The sequence below is a fragment of the Amblyomma americanum genome, chromosome 7 (genome assembly GCF_052857255.1).
Source record: "Amblyomma americanum isolate KBUSLIRL-KWMA chromosome 7, ASM5285725v1, whole genome shotgun sequence".
NCBI lineage: Eukaryota > Metazoa > Arthropoda > Arachnida > Ixodida > Ixodidae > Amblyomma > Amblyomma americanum.
Genome location: NC_135503.1, coordinates 134,867,847 through 134,892,982, shown reverse-complemented (window position 1 = coordinate 134,892,982; position 25,136 = coordinate 134,867,847). Strand labels below are relative to the sequence as shown.

Sequence of the window (25,136 nt, the reverse complement as noted above, 5' to 3'; positions counted from 1 at the left end):
TCTACGCTGGTGTCTTCTTTTCGCCTTTTTCCATTTTTTTCTTTTGACGCAACCTGGAAAGAGATATACTACGCTTCGTTTGTATAAACAAGTTAGTTGTTGTTTCTTACAAGTTATAAGCCGATTCTGTGCTTGTTTTCTAGCTTTCCTTTTTTGCTGGGTGGAACTGTGGCATGTGGTGTTAATAAGAATGACCGTACGGAGAAAACAAGTTTATCGCTTGATTGTGTAATAGATGTGCGCAGGTGATGGTTGTACCTATAAAATATGCCCAGATGGCTAAAACAAATGAGTTGGTAGTCACCACCCGTCCTGCCTGTCAGTGCTCTTTTCTTCGTCCACGTCTTCTTTAAGCTCTTTCTAAATGTTCAACATGAACTAGTTAATCTGAACCAAAATGTGTATTAAGTTCCAAGGATCAAATTTCCAAACTCTCGTAACGAATGCTCAAAAGCATTCTTATACACATTGAACTCATTTACCAGCAGTCTCTGAAGCCATTTCTTAGTCCCTTTAATGGAAGACATACGGAAGTAAATAAGTTCCTTGAGAACTCAAAGTAAAGAAGGAAGGGGGGGGGGGGTGTAAGGCGCTTATCCAGCGTACCCACTTGTAAGTGCACTTGTTTTCGTGTGATCGAAGGGATGCCAAAAAAGGGTATTTATTGCAGATGCAGAACCGATGAAAATTTTCCGAAAAACTCTTTTGTGTTTTTATTTAACTAATGAAATACCTGTTCAGGGAAGTGAATGACATTTAACCTCTCGCGGTTACAGATCTATAGTGCTTCACAGCTCGACACGAGGTGGCATGATGATTCGCTGGCATAAGCAAATCCATGAGCGCGGGTACGATGAGCGATATCACTGTTAACTTTTAGGACATCATATGCTCCAATTTAATACTGAGCCCTTCGATATGACGTCCGTCGTAGTGCAAGTGCAGCTTCTGCGCTGTAAACTGTACGAACCGTAGAATGCATTTTGATCTTTCGTTACAGACTTACGCGGGAGGGAGGAATCTGGTTGTTTGTTTTTGAGCATGAATTTGCGTCGCCCATGTAGTCGCAGCGCGTGTTATTAATTATGATTATTTTATGCAGTCTGCTGCCAAGTTTTTCATGTGTTGCCAGGGGCTTCGGGCCTACTCAAGCTACGTTTAAAGTAGCTGATTGGTCAGGCGCCATATTTTCTTTCACATGTAAAGAATTTTTTAACTTAATTTTTAACTTATCGAAAAAACATGGGGCCGCTTTACTTACCCACTGAGGGCAATGCGATTGCAGTGCTTTGTGGGCCCATTACGCATGAATGAAGGACGTTGAAGACGACGACATCCGAATCACTGCGTGGGAGATTTAGTTAGACATGCAGGATGTTGAGTTACGGCGACGAAAGTTCTGAGGCGTTATTCCCTGTACCGACGTAATGGCAGCCTTACTTCGCCCTTCCAGACACTGTGCCTTAAAGCGGGTGCAACGATTGTCGGTTCAAGAGGCCGCAAAGGCTTTCTTTTTGAAACTGCACACGCCAACCTTAAGCGTCAGAACGTGGTTGCGTGCTAAGCAGACTTTTGTGCCATGGTCAATGAACTGTCGTCTGTGCGAGCAGGCAGAGACTATCGACCATTGCTTCGTGTTTTTTCATCGTGCCGTGTCTTTTTTGGGGTATTCTACAACTGAATCTCACGAAGAACATTAAGATCACGCCCTGTACTATAACATTTTTCCGTACAGTTGTCCTTAAAGGACCAAATAAAGTTTTTTTTTCTCTCTCTCCGTACAGTTGTAGTCTCTAAAGTTCGTTGGATCTCTTCCTACTCTTGGGACTGTTCAGCCCGCAAAACACCCGAATGATAGATCACCACGCAGAGCCGCCATGGTCTCTGAAGTGTCTGCTAAGAAAGAATTGTGCTTTGGTGTGGGGGGTAATTGGCACGCAAGATCGGCCCTCTGTCTGGCTGCCCTTACTCGATGCATGTGTCTGTCTCCCAGAATGTTGAAGTGTGGGCAGAGTGATAGCAGGATGCTGGCGTTACCACGTGTGACGGGTTCACAGGATGAGGGCTGGTTAACTATGGCTAGAAGCCAGTGAGATGTGTTGTACTTTCATGCAATAAAAAAAATGCTGCGGTGGTGGTCTAATGTTCTATGTTCTAACGCAGTGTCCAGGGAAGCTGATCTGATCAAGCTACGTGTTTGCAACCCAATCACGAGCACATTTATATATTACGTCCTTCGCCAATCTGACAGTCTGGCACCCTGTCATACACTGCCTCTGTCTCGCAGCTCCTCCGGTGGGAATATATTTTTAAATTGGGCGCCATCATGTGAGTGTTTCTTTGATGTCACGTTACCTTCACGACATCGCAACTCTGTAGACCAGTCACTGAATTTCGTAAAACAGAAAACTAGAATTCTGTCTCGACGACAGCTTAAATGGTGCCGCATTAAAGGTTTTTCGGAACAGCGCCGTTTTGTTTGTTACATCAGATGAAGAATGAATGATGAAATCTGTTGCATTTGTGGTTCAGCATTGTATGTGATCCTCTGAGAAAAGCTCACCAAGGAGCATTCATATACTCCTAAGGCAGGTTAAGGGACAAGAAGAAGCTGAATTTGTGACGCAAGACATCGAGAAATCTTTGTTCTGCTTGTGCATACTTAAGCTGATGGTGATAATAAAGGAACATCTACGTGTACAAACTGACTCCGTGCATCACAAATTTAGTCTGCTCATCAAAGCACCAATTTAATTTCCGATTCAATTGGCAATTTTTTTACCTTTAGGACTCCAACTTTCGCTGCAATTTTAGCACCATTGTTGTCGTCTGCGATTAAAAGATCATATCAGCATTTGGATATCGGCCATGGTTCGAATGGAATAGTGTTTACACTAAAGAAGCGATATATGAAGACGCCTTGCAACGCTCAGACGCACACTAATATTTTCAGAAATTTACTAAAAAAACCATCGGGTTGAGGCCGGTACACGTGCAGGCAGCAAGCTATAATGAAGAAGAATCGGCTGCCATCTGCCACGCTGTTCCAATTCTGCTCTCTATGGCTACGCCTGCATATTCGCCATCCTGGATGTCTCCCAGGGAGCGAACACATATCCTCCGAAGTTTGGATGGCAGTCACCGTCGCTACACCATGCGGCGCATCTACAATGCGAACTTTGCTTCGCCGCTGGCTGCTGAGCGGGCATCGCCGACTCACACGCCTCCGCCTTCACCCCAAAACTACGAGTCCGCACATCACTGCTGGAAGGGAGCCGGGCTGGCATGTGTCCTTTCAGGCCCAGCCGTATTTGTCTTCGTGGCCGTGCCCCTCACCCTCTTTTCAACGTCAGTGCGCTTAAACCACACCATGGCCCAGAACCTGAGTTCGGAGCTCAGGGCAGGTCTCGACATTGGCTCCAATGCTTGTCAGAGCTTGTACGCTTTCGCATGCGGGGCTTGGTCGGACAAGCAGCCTGATTTTGCGACACCGGACAGTCGTCATGCAAGCCGCATTGCCGAAGCGGTACTGCGAGTGGTGCTGACGCGCCGACTGGCGAAAGGCGGCTCTGCGCACAAGGTTGCATCTCACCTGGCAGCGTGCTTCCGACCTCACGAAAATAGGGACCTGCTGCGGGCGTTCCTTATGCGCAATAACCTTCCATGGCCAGACTCAGCTCCTCGCAAGAACGGGTCTTCTGTACTGGATGTCCTGACAGGAATATCTCTCGGTAACGGTGTACCGGTCTTTTTGAAGTTCTCGGTCGCGCGCCGGCCTGGAAACTTGATCAAGCCGCTGGTGCTACTGACGAGTGACGAAAATTTTCACACCTGGGTGCATCACATGCAGGCCATGACACGTCATAGACACGTGCGCCTTTATCTACGTCGCTGCGCCGAGAAGGTCGGCAGCGGAGGTCTCTCCTACCGGCAGATGATAGAGACAGTACTGATGACTCATGACCTCGTGCTCCGCGACGTTGAACCTCACCGTGGGGGTCACACCGTCTACTCCACCGTCGATCTTAGTGACTCCGTTCTGCGACGCGCGGTGAATCGCCATCTCCCGGATGAGCTCCAGCAGTGGCCCACGGACCGCATGGCAAAACTGTTAGACCCTGGGATGGAGAAGTTGTGGGGCTTGGTCCGAAACAGCTCACTCCAAGACGCTATGATGGATTACCTTGGAGCCTACGTCGTCTGGTACCTGCTGCCATTCACGTCTTCTAGCCTGACCAGACACCTCATGGAAGACGCTGGTCATCCAGCACAGCTGAAGTCTTACCAGCTGGAGCGTTGCCTTGATCTCGTCTCACATACGGCGCCTTTGGTGCCCTGGATGGCAATATCGGAAATGATAAGCGAATCAGCTAGGAGGAGAGGACTGCGTATCCTGCAAGAATCCAAACGGTCTATCGTAGCAAAAATTGAAGAACTGGACAAAAGCAGTGCGGCTATATTTGAGCGTCTGGTGGCTCCGGTATCCCTACATCCTCTCGACGTGCAATTCACTTGGCAAGAGGTCGAGCTTGCTTACCAACACCTTCCTGCAGTAGCGGGGCCCTTCTTCGCTGATTTCTTGGCGCTTTGTAGTGCCACAGCAAACTACACTCAAAGGCTGAAGCATTTGCGTCCAAGCGCGCATCTTCCTCAGCTGCACGATAACCGGCGTTACCATCTACTCGCATTTGGTCACATCCTCCTCCCGTGGTATCAACACCTAGAACCCCTACTTAGCGTGGGTGCGCCCCTCGAAGTGGCGCTCGGTTCGCTTGGCGTTCATGCTGCACAGCGACTGCTGTTGTACGCTCTACACGTCGTGCAGATTCGCCACGACTCAGAGCAGGGGCAACATAAACTCGTAAGCCAACAATTTCAAGACAACATTGGTCGATGCCTGAACGCCATAGAAAGGGTTACGGAGAGCCTCGGTGCAACTCAGGGTAGCAGTGCGCAGGAGACGCTATCTCACTCGATGGCAATGAGCGTAATGCATGCAGCTCTCAGTCGCGAAGATCCGGACTTGGATGAGTCGCGTTCATCGACCCTTCCGGGGCTCAGCCGGAGACAGGCGTTCTTCGTGGCGAGCTGCCGCTGCCGCGGAGCGATGACGACGGCGCATAGCTTGCGGCACTGCGACCTGTCTGCTGCGCTTTCTCAGCATTTCGCGAAGGCTTTCAACTGCACAGCCCGCGATGCCATCCACCTTCATCTATCCAAAGCTTGTCCAGGAGTCTTTGACGGTGAGCCTGGGGCTTCGCGTGGGCTGCTCAAGGCTACCGCGGGTAGCGCTTGAAAGCCTTTTACTGCTCAGTAGACAATAACGTGCAGTGTTGGCTCCAGATGATGCGTTTTAGATGAAACGGCCACATCTTCGATTCCGTATCTGAAGACATCTCATGGTACAAGTGCTGTCATTAAAATTTTCTTGAAAGATTCGATGAAATTTGTCTGTAGATATGCTGGATTACATGCTTTCATTTGAGCCGCCGTGATGGCTCAGTGGCTATGGTGCTCGCCTGCTGACCCCAAATACGCGCGTTCAATCCCGGCCGCGGTGGTCCAATTTCAATGGCTAAATGCTAAATGCGCGTGTCCTGTGCGATGTAAGGGTGCATTGAAGATCCCCAGACAGTCACCATTACCAGGCGCCCTCTTCTAAGGTGTTACTCATAGCCTGATTCACTTTGGGACTTTAAAACCCCTTAAGCCCATAAACCATTCACCTGGATTAATTTATTCACAATATCTCTGTTATAATCGAGTGATAACAATAATCGGACCAAAATGCCTCTTCAGATCCGGTACCCTGTTCCGTCTTTGAGAGTCAGACTATGAAGAACTTAACATTAAAATACTTCATCCAGTTATCATTTAAAAAAAATTATTCGCTGACTCTATCTGTATATGATGATATTTGTTATCCATCAAAAGACGGGTTTGTTGCCGACAAACTCGGATTTCAAAGCATTCTGGCTTGATGATTCAACTGATCTCGTTGTTGCCGAAAAGGACGGGTTCCCGCTGTTGTGACGTGTATGCGATCTACTACGTAGCCTCTGAGTCCGCGCCCAAAATGCGGATTTTACTTCAGAAATTGCCCAGTGGCGGCCACTTTTTCTGTCTGCATTTTGTAGCTTGTAAAAGCTTCGTTTCGTGTGAGAGTGATCTCTGTGTGATTCTAATGTGGTATCCTCTACATATAAATACAGGCCACCTCCCATTTCTTTTTTTTTGCGTTGTCCTCTAGATAAAAATGTATTTTTGGTTAATTTAGCTTTTAAACTTTCAAGCTACGCTCTGCCGAAAGTGGTGATATCTGCTGCGTCGCTTTCCATAAGGACTGCTTGGAAAGTATTGTGCCTTGCAAATATTTTACAGCATAAGCTGTTCTGAGGTCGGTCCTAAAAAAGGTGATGTCCGTGACGCAGTGCGCACTGCCAACCACTGAGCATGCATATATCTCCAATAAAAATACACCTCGATGCTCCCCAAACGCTGTATAAATGTACCTACGGCATGCGAGCCCAGCACGTTCCGCATACGAGGTGGATATTTAAATCTCTGGGTCCCACTGCAGTGCCTCAGTAATTAAAGTTTCACTTGGTCTTAGATGTTAGCTCAGAGATGCATCATTGGCATTAGCGTCTGCAAGCTCACCGCCGGTGGCCACAGGTAAGTTTACCCTTGGCACCACTGCTAAGAGTACCACCTCTGACGTACGAGCTCACCACCCCCAGATTACGTGGCGAACGCTTTAAACACTTGGCCACCAATGAGCATCCACTCAATGCCATACACTTATACAGCTCCATTTCTTCCCAATTATGGACAATAGAACACTGAATCAATCAGGTGACGAAGTCCTAGCCGTCCTGGATATCTCCGCAGCCTCCACAGTCTCCGGCACTATCTGGTTATCAAGGACGGCATTCCGTTCTTTGGTGCTACAGCTTCTTCATCGCGCTTCTTAATCTGGCGGTAGTTACTGAAAATGGGCTTAATTTAAACTACGCAAGCTTGCAAGCACGACTAGCATTCAATATTTCACCCTGGCACTAACTAGTCGTTACACCACTTTAATGCGCTGGCTGTTATATGAAGAACGCATGCGTTTCTTTCACTCACACCATTCCGACAGCTCTATACGACATGAGTGCTGCCTCTAGCGTCGCCACGGAGATGCCTCTGGCGGCTGCTTTTGAAAACAGCGGCGGAGTCTGCTGGGTGAGCTTCCCGACGTTGGCGCGCTTTTGCCGACCAAGCTGACCCCTCATTGCGAGTACTGTGGCTCAAGTTAACGGCTGAGGTTTGTCTTTGTGGGTTTTCCAGCGAAGGATATTTATATCGCTACAGAGGTAAGAGAGAGATATAGGCGATGCAGGAGAGTGGTCGCATCTTCGACGTCTCTGAAGGATGAGGAGCCCACTGCGGGTATGCGCGAAGTGCTTGTGGTAAGAAAAACGAGGCCCGATTACTTGTTACTCATTTCTCGTGCTTCCCAACAGCGCATGTGTGCTGCATGAGCTTTGAAGGCCCCTAGACGTCGAGTCAATGTGGAATACCTGACCGCTACCTAGCCTAACAACAGTGCGTCTTCGAGCGCAAGTTAAAAATACCCGCATGCTGCACAGCTCATAGTAGCCTTGGGCGCAGTTCCTCGAGAGTTTTGATTAGATGGTCGGAAGCTCAGCGAATTTATATTCTGAGGAACCACAGGAATTTGGTCAGTTACTGACGCCTGAGCAGATTAAATCAAGGTGAGGGGGGACGGGGCGAATAATAACTTTCTAGGAGTATTTAGGAATCCAGTGCCGAAATCCTCAAATGTGCCCTTTTTGAAAGCACTGCGATATGACACCAGAGCTTAACATGATTTCTAAAAGCATCCATGTTCAACACTCTGCGAGGCCGCTAGTGTTTGTTTTCATTTCACTAGCACACTAGCACTAGTACATAATATCGCAAAAGAAAAACTGACGGCAATAGAACATCTTCTAAGATAGTCAGTTTGAAATGGCACCTTTTCGTACGCTTAATTACCGTACTAGAGGAAATATTGTGAGCGTAACGTATGAGCAGCTTTCAACGCGCCATGAAGAATAGCAGCGCAACAGAGCAAAAGAGGAAAACAGAGACAAGTTGACAAACAAGTGCTGACTTCCAACTGACTTTTATTAGATGAGATAGCTACTTATATATTGCTGTCAAAAATAACCAAGAAAAATACGTTACATGCATGGGTATCACCTCGTCAAGAAACGAAACCCTGCATTTGTCAGGGCGACGGAAGGGGCACTAACACAATTATCATCCAGCGTGGATATCTCCGCAGCCTTCACAGTCTCCGGCACTATCTGGTTCGAGTGCCTGCAGATCACGCAACAGCTGACGTACAAAGTCCGGTTCGCACTGGCTCTCGATGCCAGAATCTTGATCTTCGTGTTTCCATTCGCGACAATGCAGCCCCAGATTCCCATGTGCCTGTCTTGTGGGTTCTGTACTCGTGTTCATTCATGCGAATACAGAACCCACAAGACAGGCACAGGCGCACGTGTTGTTGATCAGGAGATGACTGGCTTCACCCCCCCCCCCCCCTCTCTCATTATCCTTGTCTCTTTTCTGCGATTCTGCATATATAAGGCACCTTCACACAAATAAACTCAGTTGGTAGTTTGCGCTCTTTCCGTCTTCTTGGGCTTTCTTGTGTTTGTCTCTTTTGAATGCTCAACGTGGTTCTTGAAAACTAAGGGGGAAAAGAAACAAGAAGGAAACGAACAGCCAAATAAAGCTCGTGCATGAATGCCCACAAACACAGACGATCAGAAACATAAGAGTACAAAATGAGGCTCGGTAAAGAATGAAATAAATTTCCTTGCAAAATGCACGCACTATTGGGTGTGTACATTGTCTCGGAAAAACATGAACGGGAAACAAACTTTTGGACATACAGGTGCACTATAACAAAGCCGCCAGCGCTTACAGGCAGGAAAAGGTTGTCACGTCTCATTTATTCAAAAGACGAATCCCACACGAAACTCGGGAAAGGTCAATTGAAACGCTCGATATCAGGTCTTGAGCAATGAGGCTATCGCCCCAACCGATCACGCCTCGTGTCAACCGTAACAAACTCTCACGCTGTGCATTGAACACGTCTTCTTCTACAACTAATACCACTACGTGAAGTGGACTATGGACAACCGTTTCATTAGCAACCTCTGCGACTACCTCAGCGCAACGGTTCTTCACTCCTTCTTTTAACTTTCAATCCCGTGCATTCCTTCCCCCCCCTTCTTTTTTCAACTTATGCCTCATGGCACACTTCCCGAATAAAAAAAAAACTAATACCACTGTCAAGAAAGAGAGAGAGACAGAGAGATAAAACGTTGATGCATTGCTCCTAGGGGCATGGGAGTCTTCATGTATGGAGTACCTAGTCCAGGACTCCTGCGGCAGCTTGGGCACGTTCGACGAGTGAAAGCTGATCTCCGGGTTCCCAGCATGGACAGCGCTACAAGCCACTGCTACAGCGTGACATTGTGTATGACTAAGACTGCAGTGTTATGTTGGAATCCCCATGTGGTGTAATATAGTATGGCAGTCTCTCCGCACCGCGGGCATGCGGGCCTTATGTAGTGGGGTGAATCTTATTCAAAATTAATACGCATGATTATAAGTTTTTTGGAGCTGCCTCCACCTTACAGTCTGCTCTTTATTGATTCGGCTACGGGGAGGAGGATGGATCCTCATTAGTCTTCTAACGTGTTCCAGTATGTCGCCGTACGCCTGGGTAAATGGCTCGAGTCCCAATGCAACAGCCGCTTCGAATAGCATGTCCTCGAGCGATGCCCTCCACTGCTTGGTTCCCGGCTTGGCCGGCATGTACCGGTACCGACGTGATGAAATGTTTTTCTTCGCTTGAGCCATCTTGGTCAGCACACGTGAAGACCATTCGTTACAAACCTGCCTCAGAAAATTTCGATGGGCAGTCTGCGTGTCCGAGATGATTACAAGGGATTCGCCTCTTCTGTTGCCTTTGACGACTGCGGGAGCAATTGGTAGTATCCTCTATTTGCTTTAGTAGAGGTACAGTCTCTTATGGTGACGCTAGCTTGCTCTGCGTAGTCAATTACTGCTGCCACCGTGGCTCTGTCTTGGAAAGATGGCCGCGTCTACAAAGACGGATTATTTTTTTTTGCCAGTGGTGCGCTGTTACAACATCCGAGCCCTTGCTTCCCTCCTGCCTTGGTGCACTTCTGGGTGCATGTGCCTAGGTATCAGTAGGACTGTGTAACTCGACCTGATATCGCCCGGTAGGTCCTCCATCTCTTCAATCTTCTTGTGGCTGTCAGGTTAGTCTAGTTGTGTGAGTAAGGCGCTGCCCGTGGTCGTATGCTATCGAAGGCATATAAGACGGCGCTGAGTCTACGTCTTAGCACATCTACGCGTAAATTAATCGACCACGTAGTCTCCAACACATACCCACAGCATCACAAAGCACTTCTCATCACTCAGAAAGAACGACTACTACCAAACTAATATTCACACTTGGAGCTGCGTGATGGTATAGTGACAGAGAGATGAGCGCTGCCATGCGTTGGAGTGTACAATTCTGTGGCAGAAACATGGCACTAGAGCAATACGCATTGGCGTTGACAACATTCCTACAGAAGCGCCGCATAGGCCTCCGGCGTACATTGGGAAAATCGGCATTCATGATAAAAAAGTTGAAGACGAGCATAACTGGCTCCGTGGATAAGCGAACACTTGTATCTAGCTTACAGCTGCGTGGCGGTGGTGTCAATCTTCAGAAAAAATGTGATTTTGCACAATATTCTTGCTTAGCAATGTTAAACCGCCAACTATTTTTTTGTCGTCTCGACGCAGCGAAAGCTTTCTGTTCCAAGATCATTTCTTCATTAACATCCGTATCGGTGCCACTTCGTCTTATAAGCTTTACCTCTTCTCCTAACACTGCCCATTGCCCTCCTTAGCGAACCATTCACTACGGAAGAGCTCCACGCGCTTCTGGCATTTACCAATTCCGGCAGTTACGAGTCCTATCAGCTGACTTCGTCCGGCCCGGGACCGGACGGAGGCAGCTACGATGCCCTCTCTCACCTAATAAGTAAGGCATAGGCTCAGCTGCTCGCAGTTTATAACACCTCGTGGGAGTCCGGCCACCTTGAAAAGGGCTGGAGGCGAGCGCGTGTTAAACCTGTCTTCAAGCCTGGAAAGACATCTGCCGACTTAAACGCCTTCCCCGCTATTGAACTTCCAAGCTGTGTCAGAAAACTGATAGAAAAAAAATAGCTCATTCCCGCCTTAACCAGAGGTATAGGAGAATTTACCCGCCGAGCATGTCTGTCTACTTAAAAAGGACGCAGAAGCATTCGCAGTTATTTGCCTTACCAAATGGCTCAAACACAGTAAAGCAGAGCGGTCTGTGGCCATTGCTGCTTTCTTTGATTTAAGGGCGCTTTTGATAACTTCACACGTTAAGCGATTCATTCATACTTACACTCAATTGGCGCTGGTGGATGACTGTATAACTGGCTGTGTGACCATCTTCATAAAAGATTGATTTTCATGTCAACATGTGATGGCGACACAGCCCTGCATCAAATACCTCGTGGAGTTACTGAGGGGGGGGGGGGGGGGGGTTTAGTCCCACACTGTTCAATATCCCTCTCGTTGGTTTGGACAAATGCTTGCCACATACAGTTGAAATCTCCGTCTACGCAGTTAACATCCGTGTGTGGTGCTCCGGACGCAAGAGGCGCATTCTTCATGAACAACTGCAGAGAGCAATAGGCTGTATTGAATTATTTTTAAGTAAGTGGGGCCTCTTAATATCCCCAGATCAGTGCTCAGCAATTGCATATTCTGGCACACCGATACCATATGCCACAAGCCAGAAATTTATAGGTGTGACCTTTGACAAGGCGCTCTCATGGTCTCCTCGTGCAAAACAGCTAGAAATCAAACTGCTCATACGCCTCTATCTTTTGTATGCTATCGGCTACCAGAAGAGGCTGCTCTACACAATCATTACTATGGCTGTTCGGAGCGTTATGTGAAGGCCTACAGCCCTGTAGTCTCCTAGCTCTTCAGAGTATCTCTCAGAGAAACATCAAACTCCTCGATGCCATGCAAGCTAAAACCTTGAGAGTTCGCCTCGGCATTCCCGAGAATACCTCCAGAGTGGGTGCTCTAGCAGAGAATATACATCTCTATCAATGCTGCTATCCCAGGAGGCGCTACGTGCCCACGTGCGGGTTGTCGCGCGTGAACCTAGCCATCCGCTCACAACGTACTGCATAAATAAAGAGTCCGTTCTTTTCCCGACGCATTACAAGCGCGCTGTCACGGCCTGCTCACCACCTTGGAAATTTGCTGCATGGCAAATGCGGACAATAGTCTGGAATAAAAGAACACTCTCGGACAAGCACCTAAATACTTTGCACTTGAGCGCATTTCTCTATGCTTCAGTGCGCACTGCCAGACCTACGCTGATAGCTCTGTCATGCACGTCTTATCAGCAGTTGGCCTTTGGATTGCATCAAAGCGCACCACAATTTTGTCCACACACAGTCGCCCCACTTCGGCTGCTGCTACTAACCTGGCTGCTGTGCAAGTAGCCTTTGCTTATATTCTGCAAGAACACCCAACGGCGCGGGTTATCTTCACTCCCCTGTCGCGCGGCACTGCAATCGTTAAACTCATCGCGCATTCAGGAGCTGCTCGTCGTCGACATGAACAGGCTATACACCGAGGTCTGTGAGCTACGTCGCCGTGTTATGCTGCAGTGGTTGCCCCCTCACTGCGGCCGTGCAGGCAACGATCCCGCTGGCGGGGCAGCGAAAGCGGCGCATGGCGATACCTCGGTGCTGCTGTCCAATTCCCCTTTCCCGTAGTGATGGCGCCTGACTTGCGGCAGCTGAATCCTGGCGGACGCAACGCTCTCTGCGGTGTGATCCGGAGCGTCAGTATTTCGTATCGACCGCACTTGGGACATTCGCATGCCACATAATTTAGGTAGGTGTGACTTCAATTGCCAGCACCTAACTCGCTAGGACGTATCTTGCACAAAATACGCTCTTAAAAAAATTGGTTCATCAAGCAGCCCTCTTTGCCCGACATGTGGCGTTCCCGTAGATCTCGAAGACCGGTTCTGCTGCTTTCAAAAAATTTCAGTACCGACCACAAGGCATTGCTAAGTACTTCAGGACTCCGCCAGGGTGGCTCCCTGTGCCTGGCGAATGTCTTTGAACCCTCGAGTGATGCGCCTTCGGTTGCGCGTGGGTCAAAACCTTTAATAGCGTATCTCAGGGACGCGGGATTAAAGACACTCTGTGATGATTCTCTGTGTTTTTGAGTGCGCTCGTGTTGTGTATGCTTAATGTCACCTTTCACCTTTTCTTTTATTTCTTTTTTTAGAGCGCAGCTTTTAGGCGCCCGCTACTGGCTTCCTCGTCGTGTTAGGCTGAAGTCATCGGCGCTATCGCCGCCACCGGCTATCCAATAGCAGCGCAAAATGTCACCTATAAGATGGCTGCCAGGGGAAGATCCCGGAGGGTGGCTAGCAGCGTGACACGCCAAAGGACAGGTCACCGGTAACCCTGTCACCCAGTCACCTGGCAGGCAGGCAGTAACAGAGCGAAGCGCCACCGTCCACGGCGAAAGCGGAGCAATGGGCAGCTGCCACACGAAGACCTGGAAGGGAGAAAACCTAAATAATTGGATTGGTTTGGTTTGATTTTACGGTGTTTCCCAGTTAGACTAAGGCTATAAGAGACTCCGTCATGGAGAGCTTTAAAAAATTTTGACCACTGGGGATCTTTCACGTGCACTGACATCGCAAAATGCACGGGCCTCTAGGAATTCGCGTCCACCGAAATGACGACCACTGCCTCCAGGTTTGAACCTGAGAATTTTGGGCTAAAAAAATAAGAAGTCGGCAGAGACACTTAACGATGCTAAAGTATGAGAATGCATATAAGCCCGGCCGCTCACTTTGAGATCGCAGTCGCCGCGCGCTGCGCCATGACGTAACCCGATGCCACGCAGCTGCAAATTCTACCTCTGCATGGCTCTACGTAGCCGCCACCGCACCTCTTCTGACCTGCGCTCTTAATTCGTGAAGATGTCGCCGTCGCACCACATGCCGCGCTCCGCCTTAAGGATATGATTCGATAGCCGATGTGTTAGTTCCCGTATATACAGAATTGGTTTTTTTCAACTTAGCATTCATAGATCCCAGGGAGTCATACTAATCCTGGCGCAGTGGTGCTGCGATTAAGCGGTGCGCCACTGCCCGGCGATAGCAGGTGCTGCCAGCTGTGGGACTTGAGCGATGGAGATTGTCCAGAGCAACCTGGCGCGAACAATCATTAATTTACCGCTACCTGCCAGCTTACACGAGGACGCCATCTTTTATGGGTACATTCGACTGACACCATGCACGCACACACACACGGACGCGCTTTCTCTCAGCGGGGCAACTTAGTCTCACGCTTTAAATTTCTTGAAGACCTGCTCTCTAACTTCGCATTATCGACTATCGTAGCCGTCTTACAATCCTTTTAACGAAATATTGTTAGAGGCCCCGTTCTACAGAAAATCCATTGTCGGCGTTGTCGGCATCGGCGTTTTGAGCGCAAAATCACGGGAATGGCTCTGTCAGGTGGGTCACCTAGGTCACGTAACCTTCCGGCGGCATAACAGCATGTCCACCGGATAGTGAGGAAACTGCCCAGCGTGTCAAATGGCACTGAAATTATTGATTCGTCTCTCGCGAAGAGCAACCTGTGTCGCACGACGCCCACCACCAGGAGCGCCTGCCATCGCAGAGCACTGGCGCGTCGCTTAACCGCTGCACAACTGCGGTAAGAGGGGAATGATGACTCCCATGGATCTATGAATATAAAGTGGAGGGTGCCTTTCTGCATGTGTCAGAATTATTCCATTCCCTTATCCCGTCATGCCCTTAATTAAGGCGGAGCTTATGTGACCCCTCCTTTCTAACGATAGCTGCATACGTTACGGTACCATTTCAAGCCTTCAGCATGGCGGCGCCGCCACCCTGTGGCCGCGCCGCCATGCTGTCACGTGGTTGGTCACGTGATGCGGAGCAGCTGTAGGCGGCGCGGCGCCGTGGCTGATCACGTGGTTCGTCACGTGGTTGGTCACGTGACCAGCCACGTGGTGCAGAGCAGCTGCTGCTGCCACAGCTGTGCGCATGCGCCGTGTCAAGTGTGATGAAGATGAAGAAGGAACGTCAAGCAACACAGAGCGGCGAAAGACTGACTTTGCAATTCAACTGAGCAAGTTCCACTCGCCCAGCTGTAGCTATCGCGTCACTCCAGGATTAACCAGAGCTAAACCACCGCCAATTTTGCAACCTCTTCCTTCTCGCTCCTCTGGAACAACATGCCAGGTTAACGATCAGAGAGACCTGTTTGTCAGATCTCCCCGGAGAACACTCGGACCAAAAGAATGGACTAGGCGACAGGTGTGCCCTCACAGACGCACATTTAATAAACCGTACGTGACACACACTAGAACACAAAACTAACAAAACTAACACAAAACACAAAGACTATAAATACACACGACCCAGTAACACTGCTATCAGCGTCTACTACTAGCGTTCTACTATTAGCGGTCGGTGTTCGTGCTCACAGTTGGTTCGGTGCGGCTGCGGCGTTGTGTAGGTCCAGTAGGCGGTGTCGAGGTGGCGTTCGACGTGCTTGGGCTGGCGTCGCGCGGCGTCGTTGGCTGCGTCGTACAAGCTCCCGGTTCAAGCGCCGGTGGATAAGATGCCGGTGTTGTTGGCTTTGGGGGCACCACCAGGATGGGTGGCAACAGCGCTCGAGACATCACTGGCCGTAGCAGGTGGTAGCGTTCTCAGTTGACTCCCCGGAACGGGCTCAAGAACGGCAGGAAGTCCATGAAGAGGAGCCGTAGAACGCGAGCTCACCGGAGCAGTAGCCGGCGTCGCTCTCTTCCAGGCGAAGCGTCCCTGACCCGCCGGAGCCTCCGCTTCTCTGTTCTTCCTCCCCGTGCTTCGCTCTCCCTCGCTCTTTTATAGCCTTGGCGTTAGTCACCGTAAGCCTTGTCGTCGTCTTCTCCTTCTTCTCTTCTCCACCAATCATCTCTCTGCACCTCACCGAATGCTTCTTCTTCATCTTCTTTAATCTTCTTCTTCTTCTTCTTCTCCTCAAGTAATATGGCACATACCCACGTGGGGGGATTGGCCAAGGTATAGGGTAGAATGCCAATGAAGCATTTGCGCGGGGAAGGAAACGTCAGAAGACTGAATCAAGATAAAAAAAATTGGGAAAAATAAAATGAATTCAAGAGGTATGAGTCATCCGGAATAGAATCAATCTAGCCTTTTTGGACATGCGAAAGAATTTTGTGTATAGCTAACAGGATAATCGATTAGTTGCACTTATGTAATCGTGAAGGTAGCCGCATACACTGCTTAACGGGAATCCCTTGGCACTCGCACCGAACGATAGAAGAACTGTAAGAGACAGAGGCAGTCCTAGTCTCGAAAGAGGAACCTCCAGATATTGCTTTCTCTGAACCGCGAACCGCCGGCAAGAGAGGAGAAAATGATCGATTGATTCAACTTGCCCACATGATACACAAAGGTTTGTCGCAGCGAACCCGCACCTGCATAAGTACAAGTTTAAGTGAGGGATTCTACATCGCAGGAGCGTCATGGACACTTCACAAAGCCTTGACTTACACCACCGGATATTCCATGGGTACTTTAGGTGTTGAAAGTCCACGGTATTCAGCAACGGATCACTCAAAGTGGCTGAAATATGTTGGAACCGCTGGAAACGTGAAGCTGCTAACAGAATGAGGTGAGGGACGGGATATATTACAGGTGCGCTGAGAGCTGACCTTGCCAATAAATCAGCCACCTCGTTAAAATAGACGCCTGAATGCCCAGGTACCCAGACCAAACGGATCTCGCGCACTGTGCTCGGAACAAAAAACCTAAGTGAACGAGTCAAGAAAGATTTTTCCGAATTTTGGAGAGAGACAATAACTGAAAGGCAGTCTGTGAGAATAAGAACCCGTGCGACATGTCTGGGAATTTTGAGAAGAGCCAAACCAATGGCCAGAAACTCTGCGAAGAATATAGGAGTATAATCAGGGATACGAACGGAGTAGCTCCAATCTAGATCCTGCGAATATATGCCAATCGCCGCCTTCTCACAGCTGCCGGAGGCATCAGTGGAGAGAACAGTATGATGTGGAAAATTCTGTAGGTGTTCAGAAAGAAGACCATTTAGGGTATGTGCGGGCATATGCTTCGCATGGGACGGGAAAATAAAGTCGTAATAGAAGACGGGATCAGCCTGCGTGTCAGCAACTCGTTGCAAGGAGATCAGATCAACCTGAAGCGGAGCTAACAGATTCTGCGTGAACCTAACTTGCGGAAGCTGATAACGTGGCCAGTGATTAGTCAAAAAAAGGTGTGGTTGGGATACAAAAATTGGAACACTAACGCCTGGGGCCGGGTCAAAAGACTTGAGGAAAGTACGCACTGTTAGAAGTTGGAAGCGCGAATAGAGGTTGGGGATACGCGCTTCCAGATAAAGGACAGCGTTGGAAGCTGATTTTGGGAGCCCGAGGCATAGCCGTAGGGCACGTCTTTCCAGTAAGGCTAATGGCTGCAGCTTGTAGTTCGCGCTACCAGAGAACAAGGGGCAACCAAATTCCAGAATCGGTCTCATATAAGCCTTATAGAGCAACAGTAGCGTGTCACGACGCATGCCAAACTTTTTATTGCCAACTCGGGTCAAACGGCCCAGTGCACGTTCCCCTTTAATAACATTATTCTTAATATGGTGTCGCCAGTCCAAATTTTGGTCATAAGTAACACCTAGGTATTTAACCGACTCCACCTGCGGAATTGGAGTGGAGCGGTAGGCTAGCGAGATGTACATAGGAGCGTCGGGTGGAAATACCAGCACGCCGCATTTGCTGACATTAAGTGATAAATTGATTTGGTCCAACCAGACTTCAAGAGCATTCAGATATGCCTGCAAATACCCGTAGAGCACATGAATATCATTTGCTGATGCGAAAAAAGCTATATCATCTGCGTATACATAAACTGTAACGTTAGGATGAATGGGGATGTCCCGAACTAATATGTTGAAAAGCAGCGGAGAAAGAACAGAGCCTTGCGGCACACCTCTTGATTGACCATAGGTATTAGAACAAAAAGATCCGTCTGTACAGAAGAAAAATCTATCTTTTAGAAATTCACAAATCCAGGCGTAGAGGTAATGCGGTGGTTGTAGTTGAGCAAGCTTGTTAATGAGGACTGTGTGCTCCACGCTGTCATAGGCCTTCGCAACGTCAAGCGTCACCAAGGCCGAAACTTCTCTCTGGCGCATTGAGAGTCGTATTCGGCTCTCGAGATCCACATGCGCGGACCATATGGAACAACCGCGACGAAAGCCAATCTGTGCGGGGCTGAGGCCGTTAATATGATGAACATGCTTTGTGAGGCGACTGTGTACTACTCTTTCTATTAGCTTTACTAAATTTGAGGTTAAAGCAATCGGCCGAATATTGTCTAATTGAAATCCATTGTCTGCATTTTTTAAAAGTAAAATTATTTTCGCAATTTTCCAACTGTGAGGAATCCAAGAGGTTTCCAATGACGCATTTACAATATCTAGAAGGTGAGTTGGAAAGTCGTGCGCTAAAATCTTTAACATGCCCACAGTAATCCCGTCAGATCCCGGAGCAGCAGAGTGCATCGAGGAAACAATTTGCAGGAGCTCCGACACGTCGACCTCAGGATAGTCCGAGCTGGGGGTGAGAGTGTGCAAAGGTTCTGCTTTCTGTACCTGGAAACGTAAGGCCAGCCCCTGCGCGATGCGTTCAAGGTTTTGCTTAGCCTCCTGCGGAGACATTACCATTGACCTTATGCGATTGGAGGCCGGAGAGCTGTTATTCTGCGCCATGAATCTATAGAGAGCCTTCTTATTCTGGGGTTTTGAGAGATACGTGTTTAAATTTTGATTATAATCCTCCTTTGCCTTTTTAACAGTTCGTTTGAAACATGCAGAGAAGAACTTATAATTTATCCAATTACCTGGGCTCTGATTATAGGAAAGGCTTTTCCAGGCTGCTTTTCTACGACGATAAGCTTTCTCGCACTCCTCCGTCCACCAAGGAGACGGCTGTCTGGCAGGAGCAGTAGTGCACACCGAGAATACAGAACTCTCAGCAGCATCTTGCAGAAAGGTAATTGTCCGCTGAGCTCTTTGTGCTCGACCTGAGCTAACTATGGAGGGGAGTGAGGCAGATACCAATTTTTTGTACATAATGTGGTTTAGAAATTTCATGGTTGCACCACCTTTTCTGATAGGCGAGGATATAATAGAAAAGGTTATTGGAAAGTGGTCACTAGATGTACCTGATTCTTCAGTTGACCATGCAGATACGCCAACCCCACGAGATGCTAATGTTAAATCTATGATTGAACGGGATCCTCCACGCATAAAGGTTACTGCTCCGGAATTACAGCAGCGCACTGCATTCATTGACATCCAGGACCACAGAAGCTGGCCGCAGGAGTCAGAGCGACTATCCCAGGCACTGTGGTGCGAATTAAAATCTCCTGCGATGACTGTGCTGTTTGCGCCGCTCAGTAAGGTGTCCAAACAGTCTGTCCTGTGAACACCGATTGGGAAGTAGACGTTAGCAATAGTGACTTTGGCGCACTGTGGAAGGGAGATTTCAACCGCCAACAACTCACAGTCAGGGCGCATAACTGTCTGCGAGATGGATGCCCGGTGACATATTTTCGTAGAGATCATAGTTATTAACCCACCACCCCTGCCATTAATGCGATCTACCCTGAAAACACGAAATTTTTTAAATGTGAATGATTTAAGTGGTGGGAGCCACGTTTCTTGTAAAATCACAATATCTGGATTATGTTTATGAAGAAGTAATTCAAGATCCGGTAAAGAAGAAAGTACGGAACGACAATTCCACTGCATAACTTTTAGACCCGCCATGATTATCGACTGGTTAAAGAGGCATCAACAGCCTCCTTCAGCACATCAGTCTGGGGAATTAATTTGGGGGGTCCTTTCTTTGCTTTGACTTGCGGAACAGCTGACTTCGAGGGTGAGGAAGAAGCTCGACGCTTCTGGGAAGTGGTGAGCATTTCAACGTCCATACTACAAGGATCTACGTGAGCGACACTGTCAGGAGCGCTGTTGGCAGGCGGTACTTGGGGCACGGTAGGAGGCGACATGGAATGATTCTTACTAGCAGCACTCGGGAGGGATGCCGGCGTAGCCGCCGAAACATCTTCGGTTAATTCACGTCGTCTTCGTCACGTCTCTTTCCTTCATAATTTTATTTTAGACTTCCTATTATATGTGACACTGTCCTGTATTCATTAAAATCTCTCTCTAGGTCTGGCAGCATGTTGGAAACACTGTCAGATCGGTTTAATTTTTTCTGTATGTACGTCATCCTTATCTTCTGCAACGAAGAAAAATATTTTATAGTGATAGCGGATTGGATGGAAATATGTTTTCACACACAAAATTACATTATTTATTTATTCAACAATTAATAAGTCCTTTATGTTGGTCGGTTGACATGAGAACCTATTTTTGAACGTTATACTTCATTTTCTCATTATGCGAAATTTATGAGTGCTTTTATTCTCGTCATACAGAATGCGTATGCTCGTTGTACTTGGTCCTTTCATCATGTGCTTATTTTTTGTTAGTAGTGCCCCAACTCAAGGCAAAACCTGGTTCACACGTTCTTTTCGTTTAGGCATTCACCATTATTTCTTAGTTTGATTGAAATGCAAGCGTACATATTTGCAAGTGCTTTCAATCTAATCATTCATTCTCATTGCTGTATTCTCATTTTATTTTTCATTGCTTATGACTGTTGCACTAAATTGTCGCTGTAGACTCCAAGAAATAGTTTGTTAACGTGTGTTTCTGCGCTCAGAAACTTTGTGTAGCGAGCTGGCCTTCAAATATTTAGTGTGTTCCGTTTAGATATGCCGTGTTTATTTTATGTGAATGCGCGTGAATGCGTATGTGTCTTTTACATGGTTCCTGAAGTTCCTGCTGTCCTAAACCTTTTGTGTGTATGCAAGGCGCTACGTTCCCGCCATCTACGCATCCAGGAGAAGGAGGCAAAGGCAGAGCGCGCGGTCCGATGCGCTTTTGTATGCAGGGTGTTTCACCTATGACTTTACATGAGTTTTACAAGTAGGCTGTTTTCTGTTGAGAGGAGCGCTTTTTACAGCATAGCATTGTCGGCTAACTAGCAGGCTGGTTAACTAATACTCAACAAATAACTTCATAACTATTATGGTTATGCACCTTACTTACTGAGAGGAATGTAGCACACCATAAGTAATATCCGTACCAGTTTTTATAATTTCGAAAACGCGGTTACCTTCCGCGCTGTGGCCCAGAAAATTTCGGAAATATCTAGCCAAAATACATGCGCTTTCGAGAAGCTTTCAGGCCATGCAACTCGTCCAGAGCAAATAACAAGTCGGAATCGCGGCGGCTGCGTTTTTATGGAGGAAAAACGCTAAGGCGCCCGTGTGCTGTGCGATGTCAGTGCACGTTAAAGATCCCCAGGTGGTCGAAATTATTCCGGAGCCCTCCACTACGGCACCTCTTCTTCCTTTCTTCTTTCACTCCCTCCTTTATCCCTTCCCTTACGGCGCGGTTCAGGTGTCCAAAGATATATGAGACAAATACTGCGCCATTTCCTTTCCCCCAAAACCAATTATTATTATTAATAGCCAAATCTTTTTGGGCCACAGCACCAAGAGTAGCCGCATTTTCGAAATTATAAAAACTGATTAGGATATTACTCACGCTGGGCTGCACGGCTCTCAGTAATTAAGGAGCCGAACGTTAATAGTTAACTATTACTATTCAACAGTATATAGTAAAGGTAACTATTCAACAATAGTTAGCCAGCGTGTTAGTTAGCACGTCTGAGCTGTATCCTGATGTACTACACCGTTGACAATGTTGTGCCAAAACAAGGGCTGTTCTAATTGCAGAAGCCTGTTTTTTTATTTTTAATTCTTACGTGAAACACCCTGCATAGCTGTGAGGTGCACAAAATATCCTCGGAGGGTTTGTAAACACGCACGGTGCGTCGATAGTGGTGCGTCGGACAGCGGAGCGCTGCGCGTGCCATCCCAGCGTTGCGCGTGCGCTCGTGCAAAAGGTGTGTGCGAGGCGAACACGTTCCTCGCGAACACTTTCCTTTGTTCTGTAGTGTTGTACGCGTGTAGTGTGTGTGTTTTTCTTGGTGTTTTCCTTTCTAATTGGCTATTTTCCTTTAAATTCTAAATACGGCTTCGTTTTTTTATTAATCTCTTTGTTCTCTTCTCTTGTTCCTACCTGCACGCGATAGCATATTCCCCTTTGGAAATAATAATAATAATTTGTTTTTTTAGGGGAAAGGAAATGGCGCAGTATCTGTCTCATATATCGTTGGACATTTGAACCGCGCCGTAAGGGAAGGGATAAGAGAGGGAGTGAAAGAAGAAAGGAAGAATTAGGTGCCATAGTGGAGGGCTCCGGAATAATTTCGACCACCTGGGGATTTTTTACGTGCACTGACATCGCAGAGCACACGGGCGCCTTAGCGTTTTTCCTCCATAAAAACGCAGCCGCCGCGGACGGGTTCGAACCCGGGAACTCCAGATCAGTAACCCTTTCGGAAAGTCGGGGACGCGCTTCCGATTCACGACAATAGCGTTTGGACCTGTTCCATAAAGCACGATTTCGTAGTGATAAAAGCGGGAGGGTGCTAGTGGGTATGTCAAACACGTGAGGTTTGATTGCCTCTTTTTTCGTAATTAGAAAACGCTATATAAACTACTTAATAGGTGTGATATACCAACTACCACCGTTCTGCCTCTGTCGTCAGCAGTTGCACAAGCGCTGTAAGAAACAGTGGAAGCGTCATGCAGGAATGCGCTTCGAACCGCTGTCCTCCCCGCATCATCCTGGATGTCGTTGTGGCGACACCGTGGCGTCATGCATGAACACAATGCCGCCGCCACGGCACCAAGCTTATCAGCTTACTCTACGGAAACGAAACGAGGCATATAACCGTGATGTGCTTTTTGTGACTACTAACTGCAGTCGAAACTAAAAGTATTGGCAACCGCCATGGTTATTAACCGGATAAAGGGCACAGTTTGGTGGAATATCTCCTCCAGTTGCCAACTATCAGCACGACATATTATTTGGGATCAAAATGTGCCCCAAATTCGTTCATGTTGCTAACCGTAAGTTCTCTGTATTTCCTGAGGTGAATATCAACGCCACATTTAACCGAGTATATCGAGCCTCGATAGGGGAGTACACTAGCGGACAGACCGTTCACTGTGATGTAGGTGGATTCGTGTCCAGTGTACGCGTAATTACCACATAAGACCGCCCTTATAGCTTTTTCGTTGCCCATATCAAAAGAGTTTCGCTCCGGCCACCCCTTGTAAACGGTGCGCGTGAAAAGAACATAAACAACATTATGTGTTTACAGCTAGAAATTTTCCTGGAATAAAATATAAGGCCTTACTCGCGATGCTCAAGTAACTTATATACGCCTAGCCAACAAGATCCGAACTCATGGGCGTTAAGCCCTTAAGTGAAAGCGGTTTAGTCTTAGCCAACCGAACATGACGCCTGAAGTCATAACGGCTGAAACTCACTTTTGAGCTCACTTTTGTACTATATTAAAAGTGAGCTCACTTCTGGAATGGGCTCTAGTTTCAGGCGTCATGAGTTCACATCATGTTTACCGGATAACTATAAAATGAAAGCGGTCTTTTTAAAGGAGAATTGACTTTGGCCTCTACATTGCAAGGGCAGCGCCACAAATATATCAATTGTGAAAAATGTGGTGTCATGCAATACAACTGGTCCGGCATTGAGACGCACCTACTATCATTTTCCTCCGTGTTCCACGTTTAACCATCCACACGGGTGAGGTCACCTGTAAGCTTTAATTGCAAAAATAAATCCCGTGAATCACAATCTGTGCTCCCTAAAACAGAGAGTGTTATCCACGAAAGGCACTTGAAGTCAAGGTTCTCATGAGAAGGAATTGGCGGTCCTCCAACTCTTCAGCCGTGTTTAGGCTTTGTATTAGATGAGGAGCTAAGGTGGTCGTAGAATGGGAGTCTCTTGAGAGATTTCTATACAGTTCAATTAAGCAAAAGCGTTTGTTGTTAGCCGAATAGAATTGTTAAGCCACTTCGGCGGTCAAAAGTACCAACGTAGAAATAGCTGGCAAGATGGAATACAATGAAAGTGAAAAAGTCGGACCGAATAGTTTAAGAAATACGAGAACAATGCAGCAAAGTAATAATAAACAAAGCTGCCTCAAGAATGCAGTATCTTTGTGAATATCACTGGAAATTATTCTCTCTCGCAGTCGGAAAGGAAGCACACACAGCATAACGATTTTAGCAGTGGAAAATTTGTGGCCCTGGTTGCTTTTATATAATTATAGCTTTTTAAGAACATGCGATATATTTCGAACAGTTCGCATCACAAAAGCAATCGGACATTTACCCCCCATTTATAAGCACATCCATTCCTTAATGTGATAAACCGCCCTTCCTTGAGTACGGCTTAGGTAAGGTGCAGGAAAAAAAAAATCAAAGAACGCTTCAAAGTCACACAATCAAAACATATTCATTCATTTTTATTTGTTCTTCACAACATGACGTACACATTGTGAAAGGGGCCAAGAAGAAAAGCCGTTCCTTTACGGATGTAAACGATGTAGTCTTGCATTGAGTCTAGATAAACAAGTCTTGCTGCACTCTTTCTGTTATGACTTTAGAAGTTGACTGGCCCGCATGCGTGATGAGATATCTACAACGCAGTGCGTTTAAAATGCAATGGTCTAAATCAGAGAATAAACGTCATTAAATCGAGCGCTTTTTTTCCCCTCTGCTGGTCATAAGTAGCTCTTTGTTCCCTATGATAAGTACTACTTGTGTCGACGTCACCACAAAGCCGGCGTCGTCGTCACATGGAGATACTTTGTTTCAATTATTTCGCTTG

The 25,136-nt window shown here is 47.5% G+C and overlaps 1 protein-coding gene across 1 annotated transcript in view; it reads left to right on the top strand.

Moving 5' to 3' along the window:
• Positions 1-3,154: 3,154 nt before the first annotated feature.
• LOC144098086 (uncharacterized) overlaps positions 3,155-25,136 on the top strand; it is a 168,995-nt gene continuing 147,013 nt past the window's right edge. Inside the window, exon 1 of the mRNA XM_077630638.1 lies at positions 3,155-4,480. Coding sequence (XP_077486764.1) covers positions 3,155-4,480 — 1,326 coding nt within the window. The remainder of the gene's footprint in view (positions 4,481-25,136) is intronic.